Source organism: Onychomys torridus, chromosome 1 (genome assembly GCF_903995425.1).
Source record: "Onychomys torridus chromosome 1, mOncTor1.1, whole genome shotgun sequence".
Lineage (NCBI taxonomy): Eukaryota > Metazoa > Chordata > Mammalia > Rodentia > Cricetidae > Onychomys > Onychomys torridus.
Window position 1 is genome coordinate 129,248,168 of NC_050443.1, and position 14,722 is coordinate 129,262,889.

Consider the following 14,722-nt stretch of genomic DNA (forward strand, 5'->3'; position numbering starts at 1 on the left):
GAGCCCCTGCCAGGCTGTGGACAGCCCCCAGGCCTGCTACACAGGACTGCACTGGGTACAGCTGGGCTCCAGGGCTAGCAAAACTGTAACATGGATACCCACTGAGAAGCACAAAAGGACACAGGGGTAGTGAATGGCTGCTGGGCCCTAAGTGGCCATCCCCTCCTCATGCCAGCTTGGACTTTGAGAGGACACCCCCAAGTTTAGGACTGCTGCCATTGGCTGCCCTCCAGGACCCCTAGTAACTTACATACCTCTTTAGGATCTAGGCTCCTGGGATAGAAGGGGTTGTTGCTAATAGAACCATGGCATGTAGTTGCACAGTTGTGTACTGAACAAATACCTGGCTGAGTGACAACAGGTGCTGAGAGGCAGGCTAGATTCTGCCTTGCAGGCGAGGAGCTCCGGTGTCCGGCTGCCCAGTCTTCCCACACACTTGCTCAATGGGAACTGTGCTCAGTGGGGCGTCCCTCTAACAGACAACTTGTTCCCATTCTCACAAAAGATGTTGTCTTCCTCTGGTTGCTGGGCGGGCGGGAGGCCCAGCCTTCGTCATTAGCCCTGGACCCGGTGCCCTGTGCCCATCTATCAGGGTCCTCTCCACCTTTCTGGCATTTTCCTGGCCTATCCCTATAGACTTCTCTCTTCGGAGGCCAAAAGTGGGACCCAAAAGTCTTGCTTTAATCTGTGTTCCCATTTTAGAGAGGTAAACAGACCCGGGAAATTCAGTAACTGGCCTCTCGCCACACCTCCCCTCTGCCCCTCCCCTCCCCTCCTCTGCATCCCAGTGCGCCCCTGGCCTGACTGATCACTATCCTAGACTGCACAAACTGAGGAGGTTATCTCAACAGGGCAAGAACCAATGCTGCATCTTGTCTGCTGAGCCACTGTGACTCAGACGCCCCAACGAGTCCCCCGACTCCAGATCTGGCCTTGAACCCTCTACCCAGACACACCCCAGCTCAATCCCTTTGCCCAGCACCACCCTGCCGCACAATGACTGCAATGCTGTGCTGATTCAGCGTTCTTTATTTCCTTAGGAAAGTAACTGGGGGGATCTTGGGGACCACGGGGAAAGCAGCTTGTCCCATCATGACAAACCTGGGTAGAAGGAACAAAGACAGGTCTGAGGGAGGACCCTAGGGTGAACACTCTTCAGCAGAAACAAAGGGCATCCTGACTCCCATCCCTCAAAGCCTAGCTTAGCCCAGGGCTTGGGAAGGGAGCTGACCAATGACGTCTTCCCCTGGGGAGTGGGTGCAGGAGGGCATCCTGCTCTCTTACCTCTCCAGATTCAACTGGAAGCTGTGTATCGGTTGCTATGAGGTATGTCTCGATAGTAGGGGTCAACTGAAGTCAAGGTTCTGCAGGAAGAAAGGAAGCTGATATAGGGTGGGTGACCAGGCTTGCGCCTCTCTCCTCTGCCTCCCTCCCTGAGATCCCAAGAGCCTGCAAGGCCCAGACAAGGACAGCCAAACCACAGACATTCTCCGCCTGCCAACTGGAGCCTTTACTCTCCAAGTGGAGGTATGGAAGAACTGAGCAGGAGTCACAGGAGGGGCAGGCCCACAGTTCATTCATCTCTAAATCCATCCTCCACCATCCCCGACATCATGGAGGAGAGGAGACATGCAGAGGAAGGAGTCACTAGACAGAGCCGAGGGAAATAAACCTGGGCAGGTAGGAGGCCAGAGGAAATGGCCTCACAGATACAACAGAGGCAGTCGATAGGGCTGAGCCAGCCTGGAGGAGGCTGCCAAGTGAGGAAAGGGGACAGGGGCAGAGCTGAGGGGGCATGCTACCTTGCAACATGGGGGTGCAGGTTCCGCAGGGTCTCCGTGGGGTTGGGAGTGGCATCCATGCGGGTAACCGGCTCATTGAGGGCGTAGCCTCCTGGTTTCTGGGGCTGGATGCCTCCTCGAGTCCAGCCTTCTCGGTCCAGCCCCTTGGGGATGTTCTCAAAGTACCTAATATAGTGCAAGGGTTGTTGGCCACCACTTAACCTCTTTCTGAGGCCTGCCCTACCCTTCACTACCAACCGATCTTGGGCCTCAGAGCTCTTCAGTTCCCTCGCCTCTGCCCATACACCTGAGCCCTTGTCCACCAAGGACATTCTCACTCAGGAAGCCTGTTCTCATTCCTGGAGCCGAGTGCCTCTACCTCACTCCAAAGCTCAGACAGGTGTGGAGAGCAATGAAGAGGATCTGTGGTATACTCACCTGTGACCCTGCCAGAACCCAGGGAGGAGCCCTGCTCCACCAGGCTCCCCTAAGCCTCTGATTTCCTTCCATCCACCCAAAGAGCTGAGACTTAGGCCAAGTTTTGAGACACAAAATGACTAAGACTTGGATCCCACCCTTGGCTGATGAAGACAGAATGCCAGGATGCCCATAGGTCCATTTGGAAATCAGTGATTACAGCCCTTGGGGGTTTTGGGATCTCCAGCAAGAAACAGAGTGCCTGATACCTGGCAGGAATTCCTGACAGGTAATGGGGACAGGTGTGTGGGCAGGGTAGGGACTTGCAGAAAAGACTATTGCCTGAGAAGGGCCTACGGGGGCCGCAAAAGGGGAGCGGTCACCTAAAGAGGGACAGATCTTTGTCTCCCAGCACCCAAAATGCTCCCCTTCTCCCCATCACCTTTATGAGAAGGAGAGAAGTTTCTGTGCTCCCAAGCTGAGGCCCAAGGGTTTACCCAGAAGCCACCAAAGGCTCTTCCAGCTCAGACCTCGATTGCTGGCTGGTCCTCAGTCAGAGCACTCTGCAGTCTAGACTCCAGTGCTACCTTCCTACAGCCCCCATCCCAGCTTCCTGTTCCTCCTTCTCTCTGCTAACCCACTGCCCATGGACACCTCCCTGCAAAAAAAAAAAAAAAAAAAAAAAAAGGAAAGGAAAGGAAAAGGTATTAAACTTCCTTTTTCCGCTGCTCCTAGATGCACTCTTAGCAACTGATGTGGCTGCAGACCGTTTACCATTCCTGAGCCCACCAGCCTGGCCCTAGTATCTCATCTGCCTGTCTGTGTGAGAGCCCCCTCCCCGGGAGCTGCTAAACCTGCTTCTCCTGAACAAGGAGCCCCCAGGAAAAAGCTGTTACCTTGGGGACAGCTTTTCAGGTAGTGACTAATGGGTCTGGGATGTGACTGTTCTGGCTCTCACCCTCAGGTGGAGACAGCTCAGAGCTGTGTGCCTTACGTTTTTGTCTAGAGTTTCTGCCACAGGACAGCTGGCCTCATAACAGCCCATCATTGTTTGCTTTCCTTTGCATTCAACTTGCATAAGCCCCCGAAGGACCACTCTCCCAGTGGGGGGCTGGCATGGGATGCTCAGTTGACGGTCTGTTTCTGGGAGAGCTCAGTGTGGTTCTTGGTTCTCTTCCAAGGGTTATGGCTCATGACTTGCTCTGCCTCATTTGCGGTCTGTCAAATGGGTCTCAGCTTTTGGCCAGGAAGGAAGCCTTACCCTTGGTTGTAGGTAGTCAGGTACCGCTGATCTCTGTCAGATTCATAAGAGCCCCGAACATAGCTGGGGTTGTTAATCGTGAACCCTGTGGGCTCCTGCACAAGATGAAGACAGGATGTTCAGGACTCAGGTGAATTTTTAGGGGTAAGGATGGGTGTGGCACTGTTACCTTGTTCCCCACAGACTCTCTGCCAAGCAGGGCAACATTTGTCTGTTGCATCCGCTGGGGTGGCTGGTAGGACCTGTGGCTCATGCTGGCAGGCTGTGGGCTTGGAGTAGGCATCTGTAGGGAGCAGAGCCACAAGATGGGAGGCTGGGTGGCTAGCTGAAGTTATATAACTGAGGAAGGATGGGCAGGGTGCTTCCACCCCCTGCCAAATCATTCTGAGTTTCAAAGCACACCTCTCTGCCCTGTCCCCAGCTTTACGTTCCATCTGAGACACCCTTCATCTACCTCTCCAGACAGTCTGCCTGTTCCCATTCTTCCATGCTGGGCCCCTGTCACTCACTCTGGGGTTCAAGGTCCTTTCATTCACTCGGCTGTATCCTGTGTCCCGATCAGAGCCTCTGGCCAGCACAGGCAGAAACTCACTTCCCTGAAGGGAGCAAAGCAGCCGTGGGTACCACCCCGTCACAATTCCAAGCCAGGTGCAATTGTCCCCACAGGTGGCCCTGCCCCCCCAGGAGCACAGCACTTACCTGAGGGTGACTTGTAGGGAGGAAGTCTGACTTGGTGACACTCCGTCCCTGGTGGAGGATCTGGGGAGGGGTGCACAGTGGGAAATCAGCTTAGCCCCCCTTGCCCTCAGTGGCTCCCACACCCTCTGATTCTAGCCCCCACTGTCTCAGGCATGCAGAAGGGCTCTGGACGGACAGGTGTGACCAGTGCAACTGAAGAATAGGTGGAGTTTCGTGGAATGACCAACCCTATGGTCCTGAATGGGAGCCAGCAGGGAAAGTTTCCATCTGAGCATTGAGTGACCTTGGCCCTGCCCCTTCACTTACTTGGACCTCAGTATTCTCATCTCTAAAGGGATGCCCTGACCGCAGTAGTGGTGTTCTTTAATGCTATTTCACTCGGTACTTGACTGGAGGGCTTTGTGTCAGAAGTTTAAAAAGTGACTGCAGACCCCTAGTCTTGAGAATTTCAATGCTCCTGAAACAACACTCACGGGGTCCCCGGGAAACGCCGGTGAGGGTGGCTGGAAGACAATGGGATTCTTGGTAGACTCTTCAGTGAAGCCCGTTTCTTCTTTGGAACCGATTGTCTTCTTGAGCAAGAGATCTGCAAAAGCCACAGTTCTGTGTCCCAGCAGGACAGGGACAGACTCCAGGGTCGAGGCCAGGAAAGCAGAAGGAAGAATAGGAACTAACAGGCCAGGAGTAGCTGTGGCCAGGCCCTAGCGACCCTGCTACAACAGCAGGCCAGGGCAATGAGTTCAGCCCGGGGACACAGCTCCCGCAAGCCACCTGTGTTATGTCTGTAGTCTGCTCTCCCCTGGTGCCCCGGAGTCTCCCCAAGGGGTTGGAGAAGGAAGGCCAAGCTGGGAGGACCTACCTGGGTGGTTTGGAGTCTCCTTGATGTACTTGGAATTGTACTCAGAAGTCATGAAGCGTGGGCCCTGGAACACACAAACCAGGACAACAGGGACACAGTGAGCCAGGGTGGAAGGTGAGCATTCCATGACAGTAGTGGTAACTCTTTGGATGCATGAACTCCCAGTGAGCCTTAGAGGAGGAGACTAGCACAACACCCCAAAACATCTAATACGCCTGATGAGGCATGCCAGATGCCTCCATGATAATTCCAAGTCATGCACCATGCTGAGTTCTTGGAAATGACCCTGAGGAACTCAAACAGAAGCAAGGGGGTCATGATAAAGGGGGAAGAGCTGATGGAAGAAAATACACATAAGCTTGGTCATGGGACACACGGGACAGGGCAGGGTATGGTGGCCATTTTGATACAGTTTGATAACTATCAAATTGAAAACGCCTTGCTCTCTGCAATGTTTCACGGGGCCCCGAGCCCACATGCAGTAGCTCCCTGAGAGAGTAATCACAGGTCCAAGCTCTGCAGGGTGGAGGGGGCTGATGTGGCCCCACAGCCCTTCCCATTCCAGCTGGAGCAGACATCCACTCACATAGTGCGAGTTCTCCCACTCCATAGAGCCCTTGTCCTGCTGCTGGTGGAGCAGGGGGACCTCCTTGGGCTCCAGCCCTGTGATGGTCTGAGGCCCGTGATCCTGGGTGTCGAAGTGGACCTTCCTAACCTGAAGGAGGGAATACAAGTGATTATCCTGGCAGGTGAGGGGTGCCAATCACTTTCTCCCCTCTGTTCTATACAGAGCACCTTCACGGCAGCCTATGTGTCTCTGTTACAGTGAAGCCAGTGGGGTCCCTTCTGTATCAGAGCTTGCAACGTCTTGCTCATAGTGATTCTCATACCCTGACAGCAGTCCTAGGGACACCAGGTCCTCAGGCTGCTGCTGGCACTCAACTCCTTGTTGGGCCCCACAACCAGAGACTCCTGCCTCGGGGCCTTTGCACTGATGTACTGAGGGGCACACACATCCTTTTGATAGCTCTGACTAAAGGGATGATGCACCCTCTTTTGAACCTTGCCCAGTGTCTCCATAGTAACAACCTCTTTCCCAGACCTTGGGCTTGTATTTCATCTCTCCTTCCTTGCATTGTATTTTCCTCTGCTCTTACTCCTTCCAATTTTTAAAAATTATTTTAATTTTAAAAGATTTATTAGTGGGGCTGGAGAGATGGCTCAGAGGTTAAGTAAGAGCACTGGCTGCTCTTCCAGAGGACCTGAGTTCAATTCCAAGCAACCACGAGGTGTCTCACAACCATCTGTAATGGGATCTGGCGCCCTCTTCTGGTGGGCAGGCATACATGCATATATAATAATAATTAAATCTTTTTAAAAAACAGATTGATTAGTATTTTATGTGTCTGTGCTTATATATGCCACATGTAGACAGGTGTCCACAAAGGCCAGATAAAGGCATCAGATAGCCTGAAACTGGAGTTGCAGGCAGTTATGAGTCTCCTGATGTGGGTGCTGGGAGCTGTACTCACATCCTCTGCAAGAGCAGCAAACACTCTTAATCTCTGAGTCATATCTCTTGCCATCATCATCCAAGTTGAGACACGGTCTCATGTGGCTCAGGCTGGCCTCAAACTTGATATGTGGCTAAGGATAACTCTGAACTCCTTAACCTGCTTCCTCCATCTCCCCAGTGCTGGGATTACAGGTAAATACCACTATGCCTGGCTTATGAAGTGCTGGGGATGGAACCCAGAGTCTCATGGATGTTAGGCAAGCACCCTACCCACTGAGCTACAGCCAAAGCACACTCCCTCCAAATTCAAAATGTGTTCAGAACAGATTGGTTGGATGAAGGAACACCCGTCCTCAGGACCACGGTGGTGACCTGAATGGTGGTGATAACGATGACAGGAGCAGAGAAGATGGGGTGACTGTGTGCAGGTGGGAGGTGGGGAGGGGTGGCAAAGGCTTTGAACAGGAATAGGACACTGCTTTCTGGGAGGATGGGGTAGAGGTGAGGGTGGTGACAGGGCGGTGGGGATAGCACGGATGAAGATAAGGTCACATTGGGGAGTGGTCCCCCACCCAAGACTCTGTCATCTGAGCTTTGTGCAGTGGTTGGAAGTACTGTTCCTGCTTGCTAGAAGGACCCCACCCTCCCTGCCTTCCTGCACACATCCTGGGTCACTCCTTCCCAGCATGGGCCCAGCACTGACCTCCTTGGAAAGTGGCCCTGAATTTAGCCTCTCTCGCCCATAGCCAGAGGTGGTCTGGTACAGGTTCCACGGCAGGGAGTGCTTGCCGACAGGCACTTCTAGGGGCGAGTAGCTCTGACTGGCCACAGACTTGGAAGTGTCGCGGATTTGTTCCCTAAAGGATAGGAGAAAGCAAGAGCTGCGACCTCCGGGGGCCATCTGCCTTGTTCTTGGGCTGAGGGCTGCCGGGCTTTGCCTTGGAGCGTGGGGCAATGACATCTCTGGTAGCTAAAATCCAGCAGGGTAGAGGTGGGAGGAAAGGGGCAATGGAAACTGTACCCCATGGCTGGATTGTCCAAGGTGTCCAGGTGGGGTTGATAGGAGACCAGGGGCCGATAGTTGGATTTGTAGCCTGTGCCTACATGACTCCCCATTCGGGGCTTGAACTCCTCCCGACCTGCCAGGGAGCAAGAGCAAGAGAGGATCAAAGGTCATCAGAAAGGGAGGAGTGGTTTCCAGGGTCAGCATCCCCCAGGGCCCAGGAGCCACTAAGCCCGGGGAATACCCAACATCCTAGGTGATGGAAGCTGGGTAGGCCTGGCCCTTCAGGGCACTATGATGGCAGGAAACAGAGCCAATGGAGTGGGGACACAAGAACCATGTGGCAGACTCACTGCAGTGACAAGACAAGAGAAGCAGGTGGCTGGACAAGGCCAGCTTGGTAGTGAGAGCCCTTGGGTTCCGGGAATAGCAGAACAGCTCTGTGGGGCAGGTCGCTGTAGTAGGATTGACCGAGAGACTGTGCTCTCCTGGCCCCTCTTCCCACCCAGGGTCCCACATCGGGGGTCCTCACCATAGGCTGTGCAGTAGCTGGTAGCATAAAACTTCAGAGGGTCAGAGCATCCCCCCGAACTCATCTTCACATAAGGAGAGACAACCCCGAGAGGGAGTTTTCCCATCATGGTGCTGTGGGGCAGGGCCCCGCAGGCCTGAGAAGAAACCCAGGGGGGCCTCAGGAGTCCTGGCCCCAGGCTCCAACCCCAGCAGTGGCAATCACCCCTCACAGACTCGAGTCCTTCTCATGAGGCCCCTGTTCCCATTTCTGGACACTGCATCTCAAGCCAAAGGAAGAACCTGTCTTTGATTCTCTCACTGGCTTATCTCATACCAGCTTTCAAATGCCCCCACTTTAGAGCCAAGAGACTCAGTGCCAAGGAATGAACTGAAGTTCTTGACAAGAGCCAAGAGCTGGGATTCAGACCTGGGGTATCTGAATCCTAGTCCTCTGGTCCGCCCCCCGCCACGTGTGTGTGTGTGTGTGTGTGTGTGTGTGTGTGTGTGTGTGTGTGTGTCTTATGGAGTACATGACCAGATGACTGCCAACCTGGGGTTTCTCTCCTGTGAGACATACCCCTCACCACCATCTTTTACTCAGTTCCTTCCCCAACCCCCTCCCGCGGGAAGCTCACGGCGCTCTCCTGGGGCCTTAGACAGTCGGCCCCACCCTCACCTGCCCTCTGCAGCTGTCTCTGAGGTCGGCAGAGGCCACAGGAGGCAGGAGCTGCTGAGAAGCCGGCCCTCCTGAGGTAGAGATGGCCAAGCTAGAAGAAACAGAGTGTTGCTTAGCAACCAGCACCTAGCAACAGCGTCCCAAGCCTCTGAAGCCCTTCTCAAGTCATGGCCCACTGAAGGGCTGACCTGCCCAGGAGGGGAGTGTCAGGCACGGCACAGACTTGGTCCTATCTCCACGACTCTGGGCCCAGCTGCCTACACAAGACCATGAACAGTTGCTCGTCCTAACTGACGTGAAATAAACGATAACCCTGGCCAATCACTCCCATTATAGAGTGTACCCACTTCTCACCAGACGCACTCCATCCTTTATCTCCATCCTTCTATTGGCTCTTCCAGGTAGCTGTTATTATCCTCTCTTCCACCAGCCAGAGATCTCAAAATCAAAAAAAATAACCCAATTGAGATTCCACGTGGGTGGATTCTGATCCCGCTCTTATGCCTCTTGGTAAATTAATGTTTACTCTGTTCTGCTCTAGCCAAATCTGTGCTAAGCTCTTTACACACGTTACCTCTTACAATCTCCTAGACTCCCCCATGAGCTTGGGGCTCTTGGTATGTGGCCAATAACCACAGCAGCTCCAACCAGGCTTGCTGGCTTTCCTAAGGTATCTTTCCTTTTCAGGACCTCACTTCTCCATCTTAAGTATGTAACTTCTGGCAGAAAAGTGTGGGTCCAGCACTCGATGGACGGAAGGGGACAACACTGTTACTTGCTTGCAAGCCGTTGTCTCGAGGCAGCCCCCAGCCGGCTCCGGGGATTGCCCTAACAGCCTGCAGCCTCCAGTTGGTTTTCAGCCTTGTAAACCCTGGGGCAGTTGGCTCTCCAGGGGTAGAGGAGGGACTCTGATCAGTGTCTGCCAATTACTGGGGTGCAAATTCTACCATCTCTGCTGCTTTCAGTCAATGCTGTGGCCCAAATGGGACTTCAAATAATTTCATTTTGAGCACAGCAGGGGTTAACAGCCAGCCTGTAGATTCCCTGCCTTCAGCTGTCATGAGTGTGGGAACTTCTCTTCTGGGACACGTGACCTGTGAAGAAAAGGAACACAGAGAGAAAGGGGCTACCCTGCCTCGGGATATCTGCATGTCACATTAGCCCTACCAGCACCAGGGATCATGAGCATGTCATACCCCAACAGAGAAACACTGGCTTCAGAAGTGACTGTAGTCTAGGAGGGCAAACTGAGGCACACTGGATTCTCACCCTCCAAAGTCATGACTCAGCCCAGAGGTCAGGGGCACTCAGCCTTGCCTCCATCAAGCAGTTCCAGCTTGCCAACAGAGAGGCTCATGGGCACTCCACACAGGAATCATGGGAAGATTGAGAAGGTCATCGGTGGGGCACACCCGGGGCACGGACAGAGAGCAGTGCTCCTCCGCCACCCCTGGGGAAGAGGTCACAGCCTGAGCTCATATCTGAAGCTGGGTGCACAGGCCGTGGCTCTGCCACCAAACATACATGAAACTTGGTACAGGGTATGTATGCCTTAACAGCCCTTTCTGGAAGACAGAGACAATGATGACAACTTCCTGTGGGTTGTGCACAAATGAAGCATTAGCCAAGCACCAGGGCATGGAAAAGGCCATCTCCTGAGTTAAGGGAAGCCCTGGAGGGAGATGCTGCGAGCGTGTGCCTGTGCCTGTGCCTGTGCATGTGTGTGTGTAAATGTATGTATGTATGAACATGGTATGCATGTGCGTGTCAGAGGGAAGCCTCAATGTAGCACCTTAGGCACTGGCTTGGTTTCTTTTCCTGTCGTTTTGTCAAGATACTCTGAAAAAGGCAACCTCGGGGTTTATTCAGCTCTCAGTCCACGCATACAGCCCAGCAAGGCAGAGAAGTCTAGGTGATAGCAGCTTGATATAGCTGGTTTCCTTACATGCACAACTAGAGAGCAGAGAGCAGGGTCTGGAGAGGTGGCTCGGTGATAAGAGCACTTCCTGCTCTTTCAGAAGACACCACTTCAGGTGACTCACAGCCACCTGTAATTCCAGCTCCAGGAAATCCTATACCCTCTAAGAAAAGAGCAAATGAATACGTCTTACTGTCCAGCTAGGTTTCTCCATTTTATACAGTCCAGGTCCCTCCCCCTGGACAGGAAATAGTACGTCCTTAATTGAAATAGATCTTCCCACATCTGTTAATCCAGGGGCAGAGGCAGGGAGACCTCTGTGGGTTTGAGGTCAGCCTAATCTAATATTGAGTTCCAGGACAGCCAGGCCTGCAGAGACAGACCTTGTATCAAAAAACAAAACAAAACAAAATAACCCTTCCTATAAGCATACCCTATAGCCCATCTCCCAGTAATTTCTAGGTCCTGTCAAATTGACAATGAATACTGACCACTGTAGGCTTCTTCCACATTTTGTTTGAGACACAGTCTCTCACTGGTCTGGAACTTTGCCACATAAGTCATGCTATCTGGTCCCTGAGCTTCCAGGAATCTGCCTGTCTCTGTCTCCCATCCTGCCATGGCTGGAATTACAAGTCCATTCCTCCACACACAGCTTTATATGTTGTAGCAGGCTTTCTTGGGCTGCCAGCCCCCCAATCATGACACAGAGACTTATTAATTATGAATGCTCAGCCTTAGCTTAGGCTTGTTTCTAGCTTGCTCCCTTTTTTCCTTTAACTTAAATTAACCCATTTCTCTTAATCTATGTGCTGCCCTGAGGCTCGTTTACCTCTTTATACTCTCCATCCTGCTTTCCTGCTTCCTCCATGTCTGGCTGGCTCTGGTGGGCTGGTCAGCTCCCCTTTGCTCTCTGCTCACCAGCCCCACCTATCCCTCTTCTGCTTATCTATTGGATGTTCAGCTTTTTATCAGACCAATCAGGTGCCTTAGGCAGGCAAGGTAAAACAGCAGCATATCTTTACGAGTTAAACAAATGTAGCGTAAACAAAAGCAACACATCTTTACATAGCTAAATAAACGCAACACATCTTTACATAGTTAAACAATTATTCTATTCCACAACAATACTCGGTTCCCAGGGACCCAAACTCAGACCCTCATGCTTGTGAGGCAAGTGCTTTACCTACTGAGCCATGTCCCTGTTCTCTAGGCTAAGGGTTAAGGCAAACAGCTAAAGACAGGAATTCCATAGGATCTCAGACACAGACATGTGATGGGGTGGAAGAAAGCTCTACTCTGAGTCTGAGCTCAAAACTGTCTCCTCTGTGGGACTATTCTGAGCCTGCTTCTGCATCTGCAAGCTGGGAGGACACATCTGACTCTCAAGGTCAGGGGCTTTGGTGAGATGACATACCTGACAACCACGTCTGGCAATCTGTACAGGCAGAGGGGAAAGAGGACTCTCCACCAGGAAGGTAACAGCAAATATGAAGTGGCCTTCAGCCTGAGTTCTGAGACAGGTCCTGTGTGGTCAGACCCTGCACAGGGAAGAGAGGAGGGAGGAAAGTTCTAGAGAGCCCCTTTGGGCATCTTGGGCTGCTGGGGCTTACAAAAGTGGCAGCTTAGGGCTGGCAGTCCCAGGTTGCTGCAGACCTTGTTTACTGTTATGGAGCGACATCTAGTGGCTGTAATCCAGAACTGTGGGTGAGAACATTAATAGAGTTGGGACTCCTTGGAGGAGCTTGCAGAATGGACAGATGGCCAGAGTCTGGTTCACCTATGCACCCCTACACACCCACGCTTCAGAGCAAACTCGATAGGCCTGATCTCATGAGTGGCTGAAGCCTAAGGGCTTCCCACATGGATGAAGGTCCTTGCAACCAAATTATGTGACTTGGGCCCCTCTGTGTAGGGTTTTCCTACTTCTACAGAGAAGTTAACAATCCTTTCAATTGAGGTTGAAAATCCAGGACCCACACCACCCACATTCTTCCCATAATTGTTCCTATTTATTAACTACTGCCTCTGTGCTAGGCACTTATGGAAACCCTCTCAGGTGCCTGCCCTGAGGAAATTTCTCCCAGAGTCCTGGGGAAGACGCTACAATCAGTGAAGATACTAACCTAAGGGGTATCAAATGAATCTACTTAAACGAAACTCTTTAGTCCATTGACTTTATTCTTCTAAGACAAAATTCCATCTCCACAGCTTCACTTCTGTCCTCATCCTCAGCTCCTCTCTGTCCTTCTCCTCCAGTCCTCTCCTAGTTCTTTCAAGTTCTCTCCATCCCATCCTCTTCTCCATCTTCCTTCTTCTCCTCTTCCCATAACCCATCTCTCTACACATACCATCAGCGATCCTCTGCCCTGCTGCTTCTGGTCAAGTCGGGTGAGTCTTCTCGGTAGCTAGGAAACCTGCTTGAATGTACCTGGTAAGAAAAAAGGCTTTCATTCTGAGCTAACTGTTTTAGGGGTACTCTGGGGGTGCCATATGGCCTGAGGAAGAAAGGAGGGTCTGAGCTTAATTTGCACAAGAAACAAAGCTATGTACCTAATGTCCGCCTTGTCCGACTGGCCTAGGTGGTGTCTCTGTATAGATATTTACCTTAATTCAGGAGACCAGCAGTTAAAGTCTGGAATGCTTTTTCTGCCTGCCGTTTGTCTTTGGATGTTTGAGAGGTAACTCGGATAAAATACACTGTTAGAGTTTCTTAGAAGAAATAATTGCGGAGTTGGGGATTTAGCTTAGTGGTAGAGCGCAAGGCCCGGAAAAGCACATGAGAAAATCATTGCAGGAACTGGCTAATATATATTTAAAAGCTAATATCACCGAGACTCCTTGAGGCTTGGCTTTTTCTTCTGGAAGAGGCCTGCTTCTTCCAGGTATTAGCTTTTGCTATAGTCAGCTGAATTCCTGCTTCATATTTTTGTGGTCCATAACAGGCACCAACCTAGGAAACATCTCCTGGCGTTTTACTTTTGAGACAGGGCTTCATGTTGACTTGCTATGTAGCCACTGGTGGCTTTCAATCTGTGTTCCTGCTGTCTCTGCTTCTCAAGTGCTGGATCACAGGCATGGGCTTATACTCAGTTGATACAGTGCTAGGGTTTTGTGTATGCTGGGCAAGCACTTTAACAAGTGAGTTATGCCGGGGGGCGGTGGCGCAGGCCTTTAATCCCAGCACTCGGGAGGCAGAGGCAGGCGGATCTCTGTGAGTTTGAGGCCAGCCTGGTCTCCAAAGCGAGTCCCAGGAAAGACGCAGAGCTACCCAGGGAAACCCTGTCTCAAAAAAACAAAAAAGAAGTGAGTTACACTCCCGGTCTTCTCCCCACTACATCTCATCAATTTTTGCTCCAGCCCTACCAGCCAGGAATTATTGTTAATAAGCCTACTTTACAAATGGGGAGGCCAACTGCAATCTCACAGGCAGGAAAAGGTGGATCTTGGCTCCAAATCCAGCTTTAACTCAAGAGTCCATTCCCTTCCTGCCGGGAAATGCTCTGCAGAATGCTGGGTCTGCAGCGGTAAGCTCCACCACCACTTGGTTCAGCTTAATGGTTTTGTAAAGTAATGGCTGCCTTAGGCAGGAGGGCAGCATCCTCCTCCTTTGTAGATCTGAATCAGTTCAGATATTTATGCTCTGGCTACAAGTCCCCATAAGAGGGCTAAATGGAGCATGTAAGATGTCACACCATCAAGCATGCATGGTTTTATCTTGGTTGGTACATCTCGATGGCTGATCTTGGAGAGCAGAGCCAGGAAGAGACAGGCCAACAGGGTCCAGCTTAATGGAAGGGTACCATCTAATAGGGGCATTCAAGCAAGAGCCTCACAGGTTGGCGATAACAGCAGGCCAACTTGGGATTTGCTGGGTACCAGAAGCCATCTTGATCATTTCCCACATATTAGCACATCTAAACCTTACTGATGCAAGTGGAAAAGATCAGACCCCCTCATGGGTGAAGGAACTGAGGCACAGAGAGACTGCCTGCCTTATCTGGGGTCACACAGCTAGGAAAGGAAGCAGCCACTATTGGAAGCAGGTTGGCCTGCCTCCAAGGCCACACTGCTAACCA

At 51.9% G+C, this 14,722-nt stretch overlaps 1 protein-coding gene across 1 annotated transcript; it reads right to left on the reverse strand.

Annotated features, from left to right (window-relative positions):
• Positions 1 to 1,011: 1,011 nt before the first annotated feature.
• Positions 1,012 to 13,377, reverse strand: Ppp1r32 (protein phosphatase 1 regulatory subunit 32). Its single transcript, XM_036181845.1, has 18 exons — positions 13,251 to 13,377; positions 12,995 to 13,074; positions 12,061 to 12,184; positions 9,080 to 9,163; positions 8,726 to 8,816; positions 8,069 to 8,204; positions 7,555 to 7,672; positions 7,237 to 7,390; positions 5,604 to 5,732; positions 5,018 to 5,081; positions 4,632 to 4,744; positions 4,159 to 4,218; positions 3,969 to 4,055; positions 3,629 to 3,742; positions 3,460 to 3,554; positions 1,803 to 1,967; positions 1,285 to 1,364; positions 1,012 to 1,101 (listed from the first exon to the last, which is right to left on the reverse strand). The coding sequence occupies exons 4-17, from the start codon at positions 9,091 to 9,093 to the stop codon at positions 1,295 to 1,297; spliced, it is 1,410 nt and encodes a 469-aa protein (XP_036037738.1). The 5' UTR covers positions 9,094 to 9,163; positions 12,061 to 12,184; positions 12,995 to 13,074; positions 13,251 to 13,377; the 3' UTR covers positions 1,012 to 1,101; positions 1,285 to 1,294.
• Positions 13,378 to 14,722: the final 1,345 nt, after the last annotated feature.